The sequence below is a fragment of the Elephas maximus genome, chromosome 3 (assembly GCF_024166365.1).
Source record: "Elephas maximus indicus isolate mEleMax1 chromosome 3, mEleMax1 primary haplotype, whole genome shotgun sequence".
In the NCBI taxonomy this organism is placed as follows: domain Eukaryota; kingdom Metazoa; phylum Chordata; class Mammalia; order Proboscidea; family Elephantidae; genus Elephas; species Elephas maximus.
In genome coordinates this window covers 187,118,466-187,141,490 of record NC_064821.1, presented here as the reverse complement: position 1 = coordinate 187,141,490, position 23,025 = coordinate 187,118,466, and the positions used below count along the sequence as shown (strand labels likewise).

At 42.5% G+C, this 23,025-nt stretch overlaps 1 protein-coding gene across 1 annotated transcript; it reads right to left on the bottom strand.

Annotated features, from left to right (window-relative positions):
* Positions 1-10,421: 10,421 nt before the first annotated feature.
* On the bottom strand, positions 10,422-11,087 carry LOC126071440 (skin-specific protein 32-like). Its single transcript, XM_049875638.1, has one exon. The coding sequence runs from the start codon at positions 11,085-11,087 to the stop codon at positions 10,422-10,424; it is 666 nt and encodes a 221-aa protein (XP_049731595.1).
* Positions 11,088-23,025: the final 11,938 nt, after the last annotated feature.

The following is a 23,025-nucleotide window of genomic DNA, read 5'->3' as shown; positions in this document are numbered from 1 at the left end:
TGATTTTTTTTTAACTCTTGATTAGTCTTGTCAATTTTACTAATCTTTAAAAAAATGGCTTTGTTAATTTCTATTATGGTGTGAAAGTGCTACAGAGTTAGAAAGGAACCCCACCTAAAATTTAGTTCAGATATTGAGGCTGATATTGCCCCCTGCTTCCCCAGACACACCTAGAGGATATGAAAAGGTCTACTATTCACATCACAAGGCTTTCTTGGGAAAGCACGGTGCCTTCCAAGCTCAGAGCAGGAAAAAGGAACTGGCTTGGGGTTTTATGGTGATTAGCAGTGCGGAGACTTTAAGGGTTTCCACACATGGTTTGAACTTCTCTCTGGTGACATAGAAGGCAGTATTTGTGCTTTCTCATCAGCTATGTTACACTGTGGGTAATTTACCAGAGTGAACTTTATATGATATACTGTATACTGCTAAGGGATTTGTACTAGCATTACTGGAATTTGGAAGATACTCCTTAGTTGCCCTTTGTAGGGAATTTTGCTGGTTTGTAATTCAGCTAAATTATAGGAAAGCAGCTGAACAAAGCTCAACACGTAGTAGATAAGGGTTTTTAACTGCATCTGTGATAAACATCAATAAATATTCACATAGTTCTGTAATAAGATGGCTCCATTAAATAGCCAATGACCTAGAAATAATCCAGGTATGCGAAACTATGATAATTAGAAGATCATAGGCACTAGAAGTACGTAGATCCTTTTTCTTATTTCTGTTTTAAAAGTAGCTCAGATCTCTAAAGATGCAGTGCTTTCTGATGCCCCATTCCTTAAAGATGTAAGAAATGAAACTGCTGGAATCATAAATATCCTCTTTGGGAAACTACTCCATAATCTGTGCAGTTAATGCACCAACTTTGTAAATGGACATTAGGATGTTAAACAGTGGCACACAGACAAATACGTGCACACACACTGGCACCCCCAAAAGGGTAGAGATTGTATAATCCAATTAATTAAGGAAACACGAGGTTTTGTAAAGTTAAATAGCTTTCTTTATAATAAGACTTTTTTGAGCCTTTATTATGTGATCACAGATGTGAATCTTCATGAATAATGAATTACATTCATTGTTAATGCACTGTGTTCCAACATTTGAGCATGGAATGCTCTTTATGCTAAACTTTGTGAAACCGTTGTTCTAAGGAACAGGGTTTGGGAGATTCTGGTCTAACCTTGGGTTCTAATAATAGTGAGCTATATTATTTAGATCAACTGTCTTATGAAAAACAACTGAAATGACTAATAAAAATTCCTTGACAGGTAGGTGATATATAGATAAATAGGTAAGATAGTAAGAGATAGATATCGTCAGGCAAAAACTAAAGAGAAAACAGAAATTAGCAGAGTGAGGAGGTTGCTTTTGCCCTAAGGCTAAAATGACCTTTCCTTTTGATAGCCTTTGCTTGGTGAGGAGGACAGAAATTGGAACCTAGACCCACTCCCATAGGGTAGGGAGTAATAGGAGACATTCCACAGTTAGCTGGATTCACTCTCAGGGTAAACCTAGAGTAAATCAGCTACACTGACTTGCTGCCATGTTTGCATTTCTGAGTGGCCCAGGCACCCTTCACCCATGAGCTTTGCTTAAGATGGTCCTAGGATGGGAAAGGAGCCCTGGTTGCTCAGTGGTTAAGAGCACAGGTTGCTAACCAAAATCTTGGCAGTTCAAATACACCAGCCACTCCTTGGAAACCCTATAACCCATTGCCGTTGAGTTGATTCTAACTCATAGAGACCCTATAGGACAGAGTAGAAGTGCCCCGTAGTGTTTCTAAGGGGCACCTGGTGGATTTTAACTGCCAACCTTTTGGTTAGCAGCAGTAGGACATAACCACTACGCCACCAGTGTTTCCCATGGGGCAGTTCTACTCTGTCCTATAGGATAGCCATGAGTCGGAATCAACTCAAAGGCATCTGGTTTCGTTTTTGGTTTTTTAGGATAGGAGAGCCCCTGGTCTTATAGCAGAAGCAAATACAATTCATCTCTGGAGGAAAACACTTGCATCCTAGTTTCCAGTTCTTTCAGCAAACACATTTTCAGGTCAGTAACCCCTCACTGGTCCCTCCTTGGCTGAGATGCTCCTCATCTCTGGCTGAAACTTTTGTGATAGTTTTTCTTAGTTTGCTTGGCCCTAGCATCCCCATTCAGGATAAGCTGAGTGTCTTTTCTCTGTGTTCCCATAATGCTTTATTTACTGTATTTATCATTTTGTTGTTGTTGTTTAACAGGCTGGCTCAATCAGAAGACTCTGATCTCCTCTAAGGCAGAGATGATGTCTTTTTATCTTGGTGCTCCCAGCACTTAGCACTGTTCTCCCCACCCAGCACTGAGTACAGGTGTGTTCTCAATAAGTGTTTATTAAATGAATGAACAGACCTTTACTGAAGGTGTGGGAACTGAAGGAGGAGAGAGTTCCTTGGTTTAACCCCAGTCAATAAACCATGGAGATGATGAAAGGCAAGCTCTTAGGGGAAAAGGGAAGGAGGTTTGTCTTGAAAGGAACAGTCTACTTCTGAAGGCTTTTATCGATTTGAATAAACTGATATGAGAATTAAAGGGAATGAGAAAAAGAGGACACAGAGAATGGAAACACCCAAGAGGGTAATAGCTGTCAAAAAAACAAGAATGGAATCTGTGTACCGAACACCTGTTTTGGGTCCTTCCCCACCATATATTAGTTGTGTCATCTCGATAAAGTCACTTAACCTCTCTGAATGTCAGTTTCCCATCTGTTACATTAGAGCAATAAAGATATTCATATTTCCGTTATTAGTCATATGACTGTTTTATTAAATGAGATAATGGATGTGCAATTGCAATGTAATTCTACAATGCAGTTTCTAGTTATTATCACTAGTAGTATTTAAAACGGAGAGCTGCAGAGCAAAGGAAGTACAGAGTGGAGAGAAGATGAAGACTGAAGACTGTCTCTTTGATAGGAATCGACTCGACGGCACTGGGTGTGGGGCTTTGATAGGAAGCAGATTCCCCGGTGCCCCTTCTCTATGGGAATTCAAGTTCTAGAACTTGAATCTAGAATCCATACTGGTTAAGAACCAAGGCTCCTAAGTAAGGTTGGGCTCAAATCAGAGCTGACATTAGCATGGCCTTGGCAGCTTATTTAACCTTGAGGGGGCTCATTAACCTCAGCTATAATATGAGGATAAAAACTGGGTTTACTTCTGAAGTCATGGTGAGAATTAAGTGAGATTCATTCCTCCAGGAAATATTTATTAACTATTTGTTACATGACGGACATTGTTCTTGGCACTACAGATACAGCAGTTAATCAGATGGACAAGGTCCTTGCCTTTAGTATGTTCTCACTCTAGTGCGGAAGACAAAGCAATATGCAAATAAGTATGTAACATAATATTAGTGAAAAGTTCTAGAGAAAAAAATTAAGCAAGACCAAGGTAAGAAGTGAGGACAGGGCACTGTCTGAGTCAGGGTGGCTGGAGATGTGGCATATGGAGAGCTTAGCACTGCAGCAGGCTCAATGAATAGTACATAGTATTTGTTGTTGTTGTTAGGTGCCACTGAGTTGGTTCCAACTCATAGCAACCCCATGTACAACAGAGTGAAACATTGCTGCATCGTGCACCATCCTCACAATTGCTGCTATGTTTGAGCTCATTGTTGCAGCCACTGTGTCAATCCATTTTGTTGAGGGTCTTTCTCTTTTTTGCTGGCCCTCTACTTTACCTAGCATCATGTTCTTCTCCAGGGAGCTAGTCCTTCTTCATAACATGTCCAAAATATGTGCAATGAAGCCTCACCATCTTCGCTTCTAAAGAGCATTCTGGCTGTATTTCATCCAAGACAAATTTTTTCACCTTCTTTGTTAGCAGAATTTTTTCTGTCTGAGAAGTCCATAGAAGCTAAGTCTACTAGTATTTTGTGTGGGATTCACTGGGAAACCAGACTGGATTCAAACAGCAGAGGAAATTTCCATAGGATAGACACAAGAAAAGGTCCCTGGGTGGCACAGAGAGTTTGTGTTCAGCTACTAATCAAAAGGTTAGAGGCTCCATGGAAAAAAACTTCTGGTTATCTTTTTCTGAAAACATAACAGACAAGAAAACCCTGTGGAGCAGTTCTACTCTGTGACACATTGATTTGCCATGAGTCGGAATCGATTCCACAGCAATGGGTGTGGATTTTTTTTTTTTTTTTTTTTTGGAAACGTAAATGGGAAAAAAACTTTTTTTTTCTCTTTAAAGGGGAAAGATTCATTCCTTTATTTAACAAGAATGTATTCAGTACCACCGCTGCTAGGATCTGGGGACATGAAAGCTAATTGGATCTAGTTCCCAGCTCTATGGACCACCAAGTCTAATCGGTTGAGATGGACAGGTCTCCTGGCAGAACATTCGTGTGAGTGGAGCAAGAGGGCTGGCCATGAGGATCTCAGAGAATACTAATCACTGCCTGCCTTTCTCAGACCTTTGGTGCTACACATTCTATTCTACCCCCCTCCCCAAACACCCATCTGTCTCACAAAGCAGATTTGCTAATCAGGCCATTAGCAACCTGTCAACTGGGTGGAGATGCTTACACCAATGACAAGGAATGGCATCTGGTTATGACATTTTCCCTAGCCAACATGTCTGAGGACCTAATCTGGATTCCCCCTCCCTGTCAAGCACTGACTCTAGAGAGAAGCTGTTCTCTGGGTACCCACTCTCTGGACCTGTTAAGGGATACCTTTTCATCAAACCTCTACACCATTTCCATTTTCTTGGAAAAATACTACACTGAGGAAGATTCAAAGAATTGGAAGCACAGACTGTAAGAGCTACTAAAGGCTCTTAGTGATTGTCTCACCCAACTTCCTCATTTCACAGAGGAGGAATCTGAGGCCCAAGAACTGAAGTGGCTTATTCAAGGTTACAAAACAATTTTGAGACAGAGCTGGAATAAGAGCAGATGTGGGAGCATCTGGGAGACAATAGATATTTGTGATGTCAGGTTGTATATTTCCATAATTTTACCCATATGAAAATCTTCTCTTTTACTGTCAAAATATAAACTTTTAAACTATGAGAGCCCCTTAATATTTTTATCTGGCATGACTATCACTCTCTTACTCTCTAAGTTGTCTTTCATACTTACTATTGTAGTCCCTCAAGCCAGAGACAGGAGATAGTTTAACATATTATGTACCTAATATGTAACAGGCATAGTTTAGACAGCTTCATGAGGCACCATCCCTGAGTGGAAAGATCATTTAACTTATCTGAAGTCATAGGGCCAGTAAATGGAACTGTCTACTAAAGTCCAGATCTTTCCACAACACCGGCCATTGCTCACTTATACCTGCCAGGTAGTTCAGATCAGTCATCACATTGCTCAGGTAAGAGAAACGTCACATGCAAAGTGACTAACACAGTGCCTTGCAAGACCTAGCACATAGTAGGTCTCCACAAATACCAAGTCCCTCTGCCTTTCCCTTTAGATGTCAAGCTTCAATAGATTCAGTGATTTTCTTATGATTACTTAACAATACTGGTGTACATTCATACACAATATACGTATAACATGTGTAAGATAAAAACACTTAGATAAGTACACCTGTATTTTTATTAATCTTGGAAAAGAGACCATTTGTATATATTAGCCTTGCTTGTCAGTAATTTTGGTAGAGGCATTTTACTGAAAAACAAACCGTTGTAAAAACTCTCCTGTACAGGGGAGGTGGGTTGCAATCCCCTCAGTAGGCTTTCCTAATCCAAAAAAATCCTGAGAAAACAGACTCATACGAGATCGTAAGATAACAGCCCTCCGGTCTCTCCAAGGAAACTCTTCCCAATTTCCCAGGGATTCAGTTCCATGATCTGGGTTTGCCATTTCTCTAAATAGTTCATAGTGACATTTCAATAAATGTTGTGGAGGGACCCGAGGTCAGGGAACTTGGGTTATTTTACAAATGAAATATACATGAAGATTTTTTAAACTATAAAAACCAGGATACAGCAGAAATTTGGATTAGGCCAAAGATGTTTTGAAACTGAATACTCTGAAGTACGCGCTTCTAATCTATTAGATCCAGAAATAACTAGGGAATCAGCATCATGCCAGTGTAGGGATCCCTGTACTGGGACACAAAGATCACCTAATGGTGGTACTTGAAGAGACCTTACTGATACTATGGGCTGACCTACCATTTTACAAGTTTGCAAAGTAGACTCAGAGAGGAGGAGATGTCAGGGCTAGGGAAGAGTCAGATAAATGAATGCAGTTGTTGTTATCTTCCCTTGAGTCTGCCCAGTCATAGAGACCTCATGCACAACCAGATCAGATCCTTGTGATCCATAGGGTTTTTATTGGCCTTTTTTAAATTTTTTTCAGAGGTAGATCGCTAGGTTTTTCTTCCTCTTCCATCTTAGTCTAGAAGGTCCACTGAAACTTGTTCAGCATCATAACAACATGCAATGAGTGGTGACTGTGCTTAACGTGCATTAGTCAGGAATTGAACTCAGGCCTCCCACATGGAAGGCAAGAATGCTACCAACGAACCATCATTGCCTTCATAACTAATGCTGTTGTTGTTGTGTGCTGTTTCCTAGGCAATTATCTTAGATCATCCATTATATGCTCTAAAAATATTAATTTCTTTCTGCAGAGGGGAACAAACTTTAAAAGGTGTAAATCATACAGTATCGCCTGCCTTCATGAAACTTTGCGAGAGCTCCCATTGGCTCCTTGGCTATCAATACCATCCTTATCATGGCCGACCAAACTCTCCTGCCCCTTCTCCCTAATCTCTCACCCTTACACTTGTCAGGCTTCTTCCTCCCACAGCACCCTGGAACAGGCTTGTGTCTCTGCCTGAAGAAGTCTTCCTTCCTCGATATATAGTTAACTCCTACTTAACCTTGAACTCAAGCAGCACTTTCTGAAGGAGGTCCTTTCCAACCTCCTGGACCAGGTAAATTTTCCACATTACAGACCTCCTTTATAGCTCTGGTCATAGGTGTCTCTTTATATTCATTTTCCAGATGATTTGAGTGTTCATTCACCTTCTCTGCTAAAAGCTATAAAACAGGAAAGATGGTGCCTGGAAGAAAAATAGATGCAAAATAACTATTTATAAGATAAATGAATGAAAATCAGACATAGAAGTTGCTAGTAGAGCTTGCAGATTGGATCAGGAGGAGTTCTCAAGTCCTGGTCCCAGCCAATCAGTCCCCTGAAGCCTGCAGAAGAGGAAGGTCTATCCTCCCAGGTGTTGGAGGGTCTTTGCGAAGTGTCCGTGGGTGCTCACTTTGGATGCTTTGTAAGCCTGCATCCCTTCAGCTGCTGCTGCTTGTTTGACATCGTCTTTCCCTCATATCCACCAAACACACACATGGCTCTTCTGAAGGTTTTAGGGTTATTGCGAGACACGCTTTGTTTGCTCCATCTCACCCCTCCAAACTCAGTCCCCTATTTCATGGGGATCAGGGGCCTTGATTTGTTTTCAAATAATAATAACTCCCTGGGATCTAAGTGGTAGTTTTACAGGTGTGTTCGTGGAGTAGCATACAATTAGGTGTTGTGTATTTTGTTTTTAGTTTTAATTCAATGCAAACTTGAAAAGTTAGGAAAGGCCTTAGTAGCAATTCATATAATAATCAGACAGACAGACAGAGACAGAGAGACACAGGAATCAAAATGTGTATCAAAAAGGGCAATAAGGGAATGATTATATGAAGCATGGACTGGCCACATGACGGAAATTTTAGAAAACAAAACAACATTAAAAAAAAGGCAAGATATTACATGCTCTCACCAAAATTTATATTTAATATTAACTTATTAAATGAAAAAGATTGTAATAGACCAAGGCACACTGTGATATTATTGTAATAAAAAGAGAACAGTCACTGTTTTCTTCCTGTCTTTCTTCTCACTCACACTCCCTTCTAAAGAGAATTATGCTTTTCCCTTTTAAGCTCTATAATCCCTTCATTTCCCTTACATAAGCTCATTAGAATGGGCTAGAAAGAGAGAACACCTGAAGTAAAGAAGAGAGATTTTCATCCCTGGGGCAATTGTTCAAGAACCAAGAATTCCAGGATTGGGTAAATGTAGAGAAAAATGAAAAAGGAACCAGAGAGACTGTATTTTCATAACGAGGACCAGACATAGATTGGGTAGGGGAGGAAAGGGGAGAGGGTAAGGGGAAAAAGAAGTAAAAACCACAATGCTGCATGTTATAAAGTGTTTGGGAGTTTAGTGAGAGAGTCCTGAGCAGCTATTGGATATAGGAGAATTGAGGAAGAGAGAAAAAGGGATTTTGCGGAGGATGTTATGAGTTATAAAGTTGATTCCTTGCTCTCTCTCACTCTATAAACCCAGTGTCATCGAGTCCATTCCGACTCATAGTGACCCTATAAGACAGAGTAGAACTGCCCCATAGAGTTTCCAAGGAGCGCCTGGAGGATTTGAACTGCTGACCCTTTGGTAAGCAGTCCTAGCACTTAACCCCTACATCTTCAGGGTTTCCTTTATCTCTCTCTCTCTTTCCCTCTCTCTATATATATATTTCAGTGCTGTACCAGCCTTTTTGGATGCCGTTCTCTACAAAGACTAGATTACAGGGGATTCAGGAATCTTCAGGAGTGACTTAAATCTATGTGGTTTATGTATAAGCAACATCTAGACAAAGTCTGTTGTTGTCGTGTGCTGTCAAGTCGATTCCAACTCATAGTAACCCTGTAGGAAAAAGTAGAACTGCTCCTTAGTATTCCCTAGGCAGTGGTTAAGTGACCAGCTGCTAGCCAAAAGGTGACAATTTGAATCTATCATCTGCTGTGCAGGAGAAAGATGTGGCAGTCTGCTTCCCTAAATATTATAGACCTGAAAACCCTATGGGGCAGTACTACTCTGTCCCAGAGGGTCACTATAAGTCAGAATGCACTAGACAGCACGCCTTAAACAAAGTCTAGATGGAGGCAGTTCAAACTAATCATGTCCATCTCTGGAGAAATGTATGAAATTGGAAGTTGAAGGGTTATCAAAATTTTTACAGAGCTTTTGCTATTTACATGATTTGAAACAATAAATGTATGTTTTAAAAAGGATTACATGCTCATGTTAATTACAGAATAGGGACCACAGTGGCCTCCTTCAATGCAATTGCCACTTAGTGGTAGAAGAAGAAAAGGTGGTCCTGGGCACGGCTGCCCCAGTGGTCGGTGTCCAGTTGCTGGGCTGTGAATTTATGAAGCTTGGATGGAGTATGATTTATGGAGACATGGGCATTGCAGATGTTCAAAGACGCTGTAGTAGCCCAGATGACTCTCTGCTGATGTCCCAGGATAAGTCAACAGGAATTTCTTAGAAACCAATACAATATTCCTAGTATTGCTCATGCATTCATTCACCAAGCATATTGGGTGTCTCCTATGCACCAAGACTTGTGGGGTTACTTTGAGCAGTAGATTTCCCTCTTTTCCCTCTACCTATCTCACAGTGTATTTGTTTACACCCTCCTAGTTATAAAAATCCACCCCAAACCCTCCAGTGTAGCAAGGCAGTGGAAAGGAAAGGTGACTGGCCTTGGGATCCAGATGTTTTTCCCACCAGATTGGTCTTCCTCTTGGAGACCTCTCACTTACTACTCTTGCTGCTCTCTCTAAGGCCAACATGAGGAATATCTCCCCACTTCAGGAGAGACTTAGCCTCTTCTCTCAGGCCTCTACCCTATGGCCTCAACAGGGCAAGCTCATCAGATGGTAAAACCCCTAGTCTCTAAAGCCGAACATGGGTTCCACCCCCTCATACAGCAGCAAGGGCATCATCTGTTGATGCTCCTGAGCAGAGCTGATTTCACAGTCCCTTTAACACCCAGGAAGATGAACTCCGAGTTTACACACAGCAACTTTGCTACCAAGAGCCTCATTATGGACAAACCATCTCCTTAGGCTGATCAGAGGGTAGGAAAGGGGCAGCCCTCAAGCCCCAAATCTCTGGCCTCAGATACTGCTAAGTACATAGGAAAGTTAATTCACAGCATTCTAGAAGACATGGGGATCCCAGGCTGGGATTTCACCAGCTCTGTCTGCTTGCTCATATCCATGCAGACCTTTCTTCTTGTTGAGAAGCAAGACTAAGAGAGGGAGGCAATTTCTGGTAGAGAAGAATAAGCTTGGACCAAAGAAACAGACCAGATGTCCCTGTGAATTGCATTCAGAATTTTATTCCTGCCATAGTCTGAGATTGTGCTAACTCTGGCAGGCTGCCTTGATAAAGAAAGAAGCAAAGAAAGCACAGAGGGGAAGCAAGGAATGAGATTACATGTTATTAGGCATGACGGCGGGAAGTCAGCTCTTGGTGAATGTTCCAGAACGGATATATGGGCACGGCAGGCTTGGGCAGTGGGCAGAGAATTCTGGAGTGGGACTAGTTTTCTGTGTTTAACAGCAGCAGTCATCGTCCTCAAGGTCACTGCATGCAGGTCCTCGGGAACTCATGGGGATAATTCCCAAACAGCAGCAACCACAATGGCAGCATGGGTCAGGGCTACAACCCTGGGATCCTGAGCTCTGCACTGTGCTGCTTGCAGGAGCCTGCACGTAGTAGGTCTGGCAAAGAGAAGGGCACTGGACATAACATGTCTGGGTCTGGCAGGGAGTTGGACATTTCACATAGGTCGTCTGGCACAGAACTGGGCATTTCACATAGGTCGTCTGGAACGGAACTGGGCAATTCACATAGGTCGTCTGGCATGGAGCTGGGTATTTAACATACGTTGTCTGACACGGAACTGGGCAATTCACATAGCTTTGAGTCTGGCATGGAGGTGGGCATTTCACATATGTTGTCTGGCATGCAGCAGGGCATTTTACGTAGGTCTGAGTCTGGCATAGAGTTGGACATTTCACACACATCGTCTGGCATAGAACAGAGCACTTCACGTAGGTCTGAGTCTGGCACGGGTCAGGACACACCACACTAACAGTTTTAGTCTCGCATGGAGCTGCACATTTCATAGACGTGCATTTTGTGCTTTGCACTGACCCCAGTTTCAAACCTTTCACACAGGAGGGAGGGAAACGTTGCTGCTCCTGTTGGTCGCACATCTTTGTGAGGTTTTGTAAAATCTGGAAAGAAAGGTTTCATCAGAAGGCTGAAACTAGGAAAGTTTCCAGAGAAACCTGTAGCATTCCCTTTGGGTAAAGTGTGGTTTGTAAGCAGTGGCCTTTTTGAGAAGGCAACAGGAACCCAGAGGCTGTACACCTGCCACTTAGAACAGACTCAGAGTCAGAGATTCTAGGCTTGGCTCTGTGTCTTTACCTGGCTGTGTGACGTTGGACAAGTCTCCTCTCATCCCTGGACCTCAGTTTCCACAATGGAAAATGAAGGGTTTCAAACAGTGATGTCTGTGTTTCTGCCCAATTCTCTGAGCCTCCTCTCTTCTTCTTAAAAAAAAAAAAAAAAAACTCCCAAATCTGTGTTAGGAATTATCCATGGGAAATTGTTGTTCCCTAGCTGATTTCCCCTTGCCACAGATTCACTCAATGACAGTATTCCTCCTTCCTCCTGCCCAGACACAGAGTACCCAGTGAAGGCAAATTTATGCCAATAGAATCGTGAGCCAACACGAGCCTCAAGCTGAGCCTAACAAGAATCAAAGGAAAAAGTCAAAATTTGAATGTTTCCGTCATTTGCTCTTTGGATCAGCCAAGCCGTCGCTTCATCTCTTGGGCACATGAACCCAAGAGAGGACTGCACACCTGTACTCAGAGAGCAAGCAGATCTAGTTCTCTGAAAAATCCTCCACAAACAGGACTAATATCTCATTGAGCCCCTTTCTCTCCTCTCATGGCTTCAGGTCTGTGCTTCCTACCAGCTACTGCCATCAGACTCCCTCACTAAATGCCCTCAGTGCCTCATCCTGGGGCACACTTTCTTCTACAGTTTTCGGCCTGAGCGTCACCACGGCTCTGTTTTTTGCCATATCCCCATCACGAACGTAGGATTCACCCTCTCTGCTGATAGGAGCAATACTGGAGAAGCCAGTGATCTGAGGAAACGGGAACCAGGGAGAATTTTTATAGCATCACAGTGAGGCAATTTGACGGCATCCAAATGAAGCACTAGGGATCACAAGGGTGAAGAATGGCTTACATTGGCAAAATTCCTCCCCTGTATGCCTGGCTCTTCAGTCAGAGGAAGGGCATGTCACTGCTTGATATGGAGTTTTCCCAAACACGAGATAAATGATTCTTATTGCCTTCTTCATGAAAGTAATCAGTCTTCTTTTCCTAGAAATTATGATTTATACCTACATGATCTGTCTCAAATGAGGCTATTTCTAGGTCACTTGGGTCTTCAAGAACTCGTCCAAGAAGTTGCCAGATTCTCAATTTTCATATACTGTGACGAAAGCTATACTGCTTCTTTCCAGTCTAAGCTCAATGTTCTTTCTGAGGATATCTATGATGGCACCTGCTGGTCTAGACTGCTGGGCAAGAAAAGTTTGGCCCAATGGTTCCTTGCTCAATATGGCAGCAAGGTTCCCCAAAAATGGTTTGTTCCATGGACCAACGGGGTAGTCTAAGTTCATCTGGAAAACTAGTTGGGTACTTGACCCACCTAGATCCCAGGCTCTATATTTAGGTTTTTTCTCCTTCTCCTTCTCATGCCCTATGACCTTCCCCATCCTTTATGTTCCTGGACCCTATTTACAGTCTTAGATTTCCAAGAAGTCAGCATAGGGGAGATTCTAACCTAATGAACACTCTGTAATAACCATAATAGTAGAATATAACATTTCATTGATCACCTTTTATGTGCCAAACAATTCATGAGGAAGGTACTGTTATAATTCTCATGTTATAGCTGGATGCAACAGAGGCCCTGAAAGACTTAAGTAACTTACCCAAGGTCACAAAGCAAGTAAATAGGGAAGCCAGAATTCAAACACAGGCAGTCTGCTTTCATAACCCACGATGTTCACTAGTACAGTAAGTTAGCCTTTACTTCTAGACATAGCGTTGTTCCTGAATCCATGCTTCCTTTTCTTCCCCCAGTGTAGTACATGGAAGAAGAGAGGTGAGAATAATATCTTCTGAGCACTTACTAGGTGCTGAATACTGCCCTGGCCTCTTTATCTGTGTTATTTCATTTAATATTGCCAATAAACCTATGAGGTAGGCCATGTTAGCCCACTTTTTACAGAAGACAAAACAGACACAGAGGCCTAGATGGCCGAAGGTCCTCACACTGGTTTCAAATGTCATTTGAACTCAAACCTATCTAGATCCAGACCCCATGCTCACTCCACTGTAGAAGGTTGCCTTGAGCGTGAGCCTAACAATAGTTCCAAACAATTAATTCCTTCAATCACCCAGCCCAGGCCCCACCTTATTGCTTATGGCCTCTCGGGTAAATAACACCCACACATTTGTCCATAATGGATCACCAAATTCCCCAGGTCCCATAAGTCTTAAAGCTCCCAAATCCCCTAAACAAAAAGAATTCAAGCCCCCACTAATTCACATCCCCTTCACTCATTACTAGACCCTCATCCCATCCCAAGCCAGGTCTTCCAAAGTATGTTCCTGAGCATTTTGAAGGAAACAAAAACAGGAGGCTCTTTCCAGACTTGGAAAGTGTCCTATTTCCTTCTGGTATTCTTGCTTCTGGTGGACATCTATCACTCCATAACTTCCTCTGTGACGCCCACCTGTCCCTCTTCCCAAGAAGATGGGGTAAGTGTGGCTCCAGGCCATTCCTTTTCCTGCTCTTCTGAGTACCCTGTATTAGATGACACCAAGGTCTGATGTTTCTTAGAGGGAAGGGAAAAGGAAAAATCTCTTATTGGGATCAGACACATGGGATAGCTCATCAAATTTAGTCCTCACTACCCTCGGAAGGAAACCCTGATGGCATAGCGGTTAAGAGCTACAGCTGCTAACCAAATGATTGGGTCGCTATGAGTGAGAATCGACTCAATGGTAATGAGTTTTTGTTTTTCTTTTCTTTTTTTTTTTACTATTGGAAACCCTGGTGCCATAGTAGTTAAGAGATACAGCTGGTTACCAAAAAGTCAGCAGTTCGAATCCACCAGATGCTCCTTGGAAACTATGGGGAAGTTTTTCTCTGTCCTTTAGGGTCACTGAGAGTCAGAATCAACTTGATGGCAAGGGGTTTGGTTTGGGTTTTGTTTTTTTTATATATATAGGAGTCATCATGAGTGTATTCAGCTCAACAGGAAGTGGTTAGGGTTTTTTGTTTGATTATAGGGGGCCTCACGAGTCAGAACTGACTCAATGGCAATGGGTTTAGTGTTTTGGTTATAGGAGTCCCTGGATGCTGTAAATGATTAATGTGCTCAGCTGCTGACAAAAAGGCTGAAGGTTCAAGTCTACCCAGAAGTACCTTGGAAGTAAGGCCTGTTAATCAACTTCCAAAAAAGTCAGGCATTGAAAACCCTATGGAGCAGTTCTATTCTGACACACACGGAGTCACCATGAGTTGGAATCGACTTGTCGGCAACTGGTGGTGGTGGTGACCAGGAAAAAAATTAACTTGCCCAAGTTGACATAAGTAGAAGTTGTAGAGCCAGAATTTGAACCCGGCTATAAGAGACTTCAAATCTTATTGTTTGCGTGCCACAACATGCTGCTTCTGGTGTTAAAATCCATGCTGTTTTAGGAATCGTAACTTTCAGTACTCCAAAAAACAGGCAGTTACTAAGAAGCCTTCTATCATATATGTGCAGGATGGGGCAGCCCCATTTTACAGGGAAGAAAATGCCCTAGAAGGTTAGCTATTTTAGGGCATGTCAACAAAATAGGAGACAGCTCAGGGCACATGGAGACGTGAGCTTTGGCCTGCTGGCACTGCTCTGCTGTGGGATTCTGTTCTGTCTCTAGGCCATTCCCTCTCCCACTCTAAATAAGTAGGTGGAATAAAGCCCTTCTGGCTATTATATTATATGCTTGTAGGTGCTGTTTCTACAAAGGAAATGTATACTCCCACATGCTAACTGTAGAGCTGTTCTCACTAGCCTTTAGCTTCCATGAGATTGTAACTATGGACATGTTCACTGTGTACCCTGTGGCTCTAGCACCAGGACTTGGAGAATAGTGACTAAAAACATGAATGAACAAATGAGTGAATGTGTGTGCTTAACATTAACAGTACAGCCCAGACCAGCCTCCAAACTCCGTGTGGCCAGTGCCCAACCCACCTTCAGCCACATCGATACACCTCGCGCCATCGATAAGCTCCAAATGGCTCATTTCCTGCTCCGTGGGGCAAACCTCTCACTAATGGTTTTTACACCTGCAGGTAACACTAACATCTCTGGCAAGAGATACTGAGTCCTTATGCCACCAAAACAGGTGGGTGTGTTGTGCCCCACCCATTTCATAGGCTAGGAAGACAAGGTATAGAAAAGTCAGATGACTTGCACAAGGGCCTGGATGAGTCACAGCACAATCTCCAAAATGCCCAGAATCTCCCTCCGACCGATCCTTTTGGACACAAGCTCATAGAATCAGAGACACGTGGACTTAAGCAATAGTAGCTCAGTAGACTCACAGGGTAATAAATGGAGATCATCATAAATTCACAGAATAACAGAATCATAGATTCAGAATCATGGCATCTCTGAGGTGGAGGAAACTAAAAGAGGTCACAGGATCTGGCCCCTGCCTCGAGGCAGATGAATACCCGTGCCATTCAGCTTAATGATCTGTTCTTAGGAAGATCCACCGGTCTTGAAAACTCTGAAGTCCTCTGGTTAGCTCATCTCAGGACTTACCATCTGGATGGTCAGGAACTGTATACTAGATTGTCTCTAGCATCCCTATTGCAGCAGCACCCACACATCCCTGACATTTATTACCTGTTTGGATCTGTGCCCCTTAGTGTCTGGGCCAGACCAAGATTTCAACTCAACAGTACTCCTAGCCTTGACCAGGAGATCAAAGTGGGGAAGTGCTCAAGGAGACCTGTTGCTTCCTAGGACAGAGCCTGGTTCTCCTCTCATCCTGGCAGATTGTCCCAATCAGGGCCTAAGGATGCTCTGAGGCCAAAATCTGGGCCCTTTCCTTTCTGTGGAAAAGAAGTTGAAGGAAGTGAGAAATCACACACTAAGAAGAGAGAAGGCACACAAACTTAGGTCTTCAGTGAGAAATGTCAACTCTAGGTCTGAGACCAGAAAGTAGCAGAGTGGTGCCTCCCTGAGATCCCATGTCTGTGTGTCTCTGATCTAGGCTCAACTCTGAGACTCATGCCATAGATTCCCTGCACTATCATTCCAATGAATCAGGTATTCCTCCTAGATGATCAGGAGATTGTATGGTAGAACCACAGAATGGAGGGCTCATGGAGCTGAGTCGCAGAGCTCACCCCTTTATGATGACTGAGGCTGAGAAAGGAAGAAACTTTCTACGGGCCACACAGCCAGGCAGGAGCAGACTTTACACAGGAATCTATGAGTCTCACCTAGGGCATGTTCCATTGAAGCATGTGACCACTGACTTCAGGCTTGCTAGGGAGCACCTAACCTGCCCTCTTTCTTGCCTCCCTCTTCACCACCTAGCCCCATCAAGACTACCACTAGGGAAGCCAAGGTAAATTCTGTAGGTATCACCTTCTATTAAATAAAGTATGTTGTCACACATCTGGGCAGGAACACAGGAGCCTTGCGATCTGCACATGTGTGGGTTGTCAAAACATGAGGACAGCAGTCCCAGCTTAGAGCCCCACAGGTTGTGTCAGGGCCCTCTTGGTCTCAGAAACCAGGAAATATCAGTGCCCAATCTCTTTTTCTTGGCATGGCCCATTGGGCTGGTTTGCTTGAACTTCCAGCCCTCCCCTAACCCATTTATTCTCCTGAAAGTAATAACGGAAATATCTTTACATTTCAGGAAGTTCAAACAATCCCTGCTTCCCTAGTATATTCCTCCAAATAGAACCCAGGGGATGACATGCACTCTCAGACACTTCTCTCCCAGCCATGTCATCCATGCTTTCAATGCAAACAGCACATTCTGCCCCTCATCACAGCCTCTCCAAGACCTCCATACAAACCCTCTACACCAGAGACCAACTACACTCCTTATGAGTTTACACCTTCTACAGCCAGAGAGTGTGGGCCCTTATCACAGCTCTGTCAATTCCTAGTTGTGTGATCCTGGGTAACTTGCTATACTTTCTGAATCTCAGTGCCCTTATTTGTAAAATGGAGACATTAACAGTCAGCATGTCACTCCTCTGCTCGAAGCTTTCTAATGACTACTCATTCTTTTCAGGGTAAAAGTCAAAGAACTTATAATGGATTTCAGGGGGCTACATAGACTCGAAACATACTGCTCTTACTTTCCTTACCTCATTCTTCATTCTATGCCTCACTCAACCCTCCTGACACACTGGTCTCCTTGCAGTTCACCTGACACTCCAGGTACACTCTTGTTTCTGGAACTTCGCACTGCCTTTTTTTGTTCTTCTTTCGCATACTCACATGGTTAACTTGCTCACCTCCTTCAAGCCTTTGCTTAAATATGACCTCAGTGAGGCCTTCTCTGGTGATACTGTTTAAAATTACAACCCACACTCCCTGCCCCTCTTCCAAGCTTATTTTTTCCATATAGTTTATAACATCGAACGAATTAAATATTCTATGGACATATGTATTGCATAACACATATATGTATTTCCCATTTCCTCCCATCAGAATGTCAACTCTATGAAGGGAAGGATCTTCATATCTTGGTCACTGCTCTATCCACAGTGCCTTGCTGCAGTGCTGAGCACACTCAACATGTATCTGTTGGAAGAATGAAGGATACATGTTGTCTTACTTACTTTGTTTTTCATCTGTCTTCCCTTATGTAGGGTCGCTATGAGTCGGAATCGATGGCACTGGGTTTGGGTTTTTTTTTTGGGGGGGGTTCCCTAATTAGAATGTAAATTTAATGAGGACATAATTGTTTTGTTTGTTTTGTTCCCAACTCTATCCTCAGATCTTAAAATTGCACTTGGCATATAGGAGGTACCTCATAAATATCTTTTGAATGAGCATTCTGACAAAATAGTAAAGTTGCATAAAGCATGTGCCTACCATGTGAGTAAACACTAACTGAATGGTGGTTGTTTTTGCTAGTATTGCTGCCTATTACCCCCCATCAATCATATGCAATAACCACAGTAGCATTCGGCCACGAGAGAAGAGACTGGAAGCAGGTGGGTAAAGTGAAGACTTGGGCTCCTGTTCCTTTTTTAAAAATTGTTTTAATTTTTATTGTGATAAATATACATATAACAAATCATTTGCTAATTTAACAATTTTTACATGCACAATCCAGTGACATTGATTACATTCATCATGTTGTGCAACCATTATCACCAGCATTTTCCAAATCATTCCACCACCATCGAGAGAAACTCAGTACACCCTAATCAAAACCATCCCTTTCCTCCTCCTTCCTACTCCTGGCATATAAGCTTTGGTCTCTACACATTTGTCTATTTCATATGAGTGTGATCATACAGTATTTATCCTTTTGTGACTGAGTTATTTCACTCAGCATAATGTTTTCAAGGTTCCTCCGTGTAGTGGTAAGTATCAGGACTTCATATCTCTTCATGGCTGAATAATATTCCATTGTGTGTATGTACCACATTTTGTTTATCTATTCATCTCTTGAGCGACATTTAGGTTGTTTTCACCTTTTAGCTATGCAAATAGTGCTGGAATGGACACTGGTGTACAGGTTTCTGTTTGCATCTCTACTTTCACTTCTTTTGGTTATATACCTAGAATTGGGATTATTGGGTCATATTGTAGTTCTATGGTTAACTTTTGAGGAACTGTGAAACTGTTTCCTTCAGGGACTGTACCATTTTGCCTTCCACTAGCAATAGATGAGGCTTCCAATTTCTTGACATTTTTGCCTTTGTGTTATTTTCTGGGTTTTTGAACATAGGCATTCTAGTGGAGGTGAGGTGGTAGCTCATTGTGGTTTTGATTTACATGTCTCTAATGACTCTGGGTCTTTGTTCATGTTCTTTTTGACCTTTTGTATATCCTTTAGTTGAAATGCCTATTCAAGTCTTTTGCCCTTTTTTCATTTGGGTCATTTGTCTTTTCATTGTTGAGTTCTTTATAAATTCTTCATATTAAATACTTATCAGACATGATTCCCCAAATTTTTCTCCCAGTCTGTAGCTTGTCTCTTCATTTTGTTAATAAAGGACTCTTCTTTCAATTCAGATAAATTGCATCCCAGAGACTGTGACCCTATCCGTGGCCATACCCTACCCTCTGGCAATGCCAGCCGCTGTCCTCTACCCTATTCCCTTATTCTGGTACATCATCCGGGAGACCAAGGGACAAGAACTGTAAAAACTATTCTGAGAGCTGTCCCACAAGGGCTTTTGGTAAGGATGGGGCAAAGGGTATCTTTTTGTTTCCAATGCCCTCACTGAGCCAGCACAATCATTGGCAAGTACCAGGACTGGAGATGGGGGCTGGGAAGTGTTGTCCTACCCCTTAATGCTTTCAGGTCTCTGGGTAATGCCAAATACCCCTGTTACTTCTTCCACCCCACCAAGACTTTTATAACAAATTCCCTGCATTAAACCCCTCTGTGTTTCAATTATCCAAACCTGTTGCCATCGAGTTCGTTCTGATTCATAGTGACCCAAAAGTCAGAGAAGAACAGCCCCGTATAGTTTCCAAGGTCAAATATCCAAAGTTGCCCCTATTTTCATAATTGGACACTGAATGATGCAGCCCACGACACCTTGAAGCTTAGCTATTATAAACTTCTCCAGGGAGACGGTGAGAAGCATTTAACAAATGAAAAGAAATAAATATGTAATATCAAGTGGCAATAAGTGCAGGAACAACAAAGCAAGTTAATTTCAGCAGGGTTTTCTCAAAAGACCCAAGGGATTCATACTGATGCCCACCTCAGTTCTTCAGCACCTTCACAGGTGAATTCGTTTGTGCTCCCTGCAAGACCAGGTAGACTCCATGGCAACTAACAACAATAACATAAGACCAGAAGGCTAAGACAGATCTGCAATATCCAATCTCTCAGAGCCCATGTTCCTGTCTCAAAGAAAGCCCTAAATCAGCAAATTCCCATTCTGGCTGCTGGGTCACTGTAAATGGACTTCCTTAAAACAAAGTGTTAAAGTCTGGGTTCCATTAGTACTTTGTTTAACCAGCTGTTCACTGTATGTGAACAACTTAAGGAACGAAAGCAGCTGCAAAAAAAAAGATTTCCCATCCATAGAGCTGGAATTATTCTGTTGTCTTAATTCTCTTTAAAAGAGAGAGAAAGAGAGGAAAAGGGAAAAGAAGGAAATGGAGAGAAGAAAAGAGTGGAAATATTGGTTGGATATGTATTTATGAAGAAATAAGTACATTAGTTTCCTTATGTAAATAGAATACTGTGTACAAAGCACTTAAGGGAAAAGGCTGTTTCATGGCTGATATTTTCATAAAAGTTAGACTAATCTTGGGATTGTAGCCAACCCTTACTTCCTGGCTTCACAAATCCAGTAGCATTCTAGATTTTCTTGAAGTTGTTCACACATTAAGAATTAATTCATTAGATCAGTGCCTGATATCTAAAATCTGCATGATACTGCAAAAACTCAACTACAAAAAGACAAATAACCCAGTTAAAAAATGGGCAAAAGATATGAACAGACACTTCACTAAAGAAGACATTCAGGTAGCTAATAGATATATGAGGAAAGGCTCATGATCATTAGCCATGAGAGAAATGCAAATGAAAACTACAATGAGATTTCATCTCACTCCAACAAGGCTGGCATTTTCCAAAAAACACAGAACAATAAATGTTGGAGAGGCTATGGAGGGATTGGAACACTTACTCACTGCTGGTGGGAATGTCAAATGGTACAACTACTTTGGACATCGATTTGGCACTTCCTTAAGAAGCTAGAAATAGAACTACCATAAGATCCAACAATCCCACTCCTTGGAATATATCCTAGAGAAATAAGAGCCTTTACCTGAACAGATGAACATACCCATGTTCATTGCAGCACTGTTTACAATAGCAAGAAGATGGAAGCAATCAAGGTGCCCAACAGTGGGTGAATGGATAAATAATTCACACAATGGAATACTACACATTGATAAAAAACAGTCATCAATCTATGAAATATTTCATAGCATGGAGGAATCTGGGAGGCATTATGCTGACTGAAAGTAGTCACCTACAAAAGGACAAATATTGTGTAAGACCACTACTATAAGAACTCAAGAAATAGTTTAAACAGGGAAGAAAATATTCTTTGATGGTTATGAGAGGGGTGAGGGAGGATGGATGGAAGAGGGGTATTCAATAATTAGATAGTAGATAAGAACTACTTTAGGTGATGGGAAAGACAACACACAATGCAGGCGAGGTCAGCATAGCTGGATTAAACCAAAAGCAAAGAAGTTTCCTGAATCAACTGAATGCTTCAAAGGCCAGAGTAGCAGGGGTGGGGGTTTGGGGACCATGGCTTCAGGGGACATCTAAGTCAATTGGCATAATAAAATCTGTTAAGAAATCATCCTACATCCCACTTTGGAGAGTGGGGTCTCGGGTCTTAAACGCTAGCAAGCATCCGGCTAAGATGCATTAATTGATCACAATCCACTTGGATCAAAGGAGAATGAAGAACAACAAGAACACAAGGTAATTATGAGTCCAATAAACAGAAAGGGCCACAAAAACCAGAGACTACATCAGCCTGAGACCAGAAGAACTAGATGGTGCCCGGCTACAACCCATGACTGCCCTGACAGGGAACACAACAGACATCCCCTGCGGGAGTAGGAGAGCAGTGGGATGCAGACCCCAAATTCTCCTAAAAAGACCAGACTTAATGGTCTGACTGAGACTAGAAGGACCCTGTTTGTCATGGCCCTAAGAACTTCTGTTAGCCCAGGACAGGAGCCATCCCCAAAGCCAACTCTTCAGAAGGGATTGGACTGGACAATGGTTTGGAGAGAGATGCTGGTGAGGAGTGAGCTTCGTGGATCAGGTGGACACTTGAGACTATGTTGGCATCTCCTCCCTGGAGGGGAGATGAGAGGGTAGAGGGGGTTAGAAGCTGGCAAAATGGACATGAAAGGAGAGAGTGGAGGGAGGGAGTGGGCTGTCTCATTAGGGGGAGAGCAATTGGGAGTATGTAGCAAGGTATATGTAAGTTTTTGTGTGAGAGACTGACTTGATTTGAAACTTTTATTTAAAGCACAATAAAAATTTAAAAAAGAAGAATTAATTCATTAAAGTTTAATTTTTTTCTCCAGTTCAGTTAAAGCTGAAAAATCCATCTCCCTAAAAAAAAAGGGAGAAATGATAGGATTTAGGTAAAAGAGAAGAAAAATGCAATAAAAACCAAAAGCCAAATTGGGAATTAGAAGTAAATTTATTGTTGCAAATCATATACTTCAGAATATTTGTCAACAACCTGAAGAATAAAGATATTAGCATGAGGTGAAGATAATGCAAATTCAAAACAGCCTCCATGATAGCTTCTAAGAAGCAAAGCCTGCGTATTTCTTTAATTGCTTAGGGCTCTGAGATACAGAGAAAGGACAGAGAAGGTCATAAAACACCAGGCTGGAGTAGGTTCTTTGCTCTTTAGGTCTACCAATTCTATTCCTCAATGTATCTCATGGTCCAGGTCAGCAGCAGCCCCCAGAGCACCAAGTAGAGCCCCCAGAGCAACGGTCGGAGCCCCTAGAGTGCTGGCTACTGCCACAGCAGTCAGAGCTCTGGTGCCTGTCGTGGTGGGACCTGGGGTGCCCGTGGTGACTCAGGCAGCAGCCGCCACCCCCTGAGCTGCAGCAGCGCACAGAGCTAGATCCACAGCAGCCCCCAGAGCTACCACAGCAGCCCCCAGCGCTGATACTGCAGCAGGAAGAGACTGGTGGGTGCTTGGGAGGGCACTTGGTGGCGCACTTGGGAGAGGCCTGGCACTGCTGCTGGTTCTGCTGGCAGGACATCTCAGTGAGAGTTAAGTCAA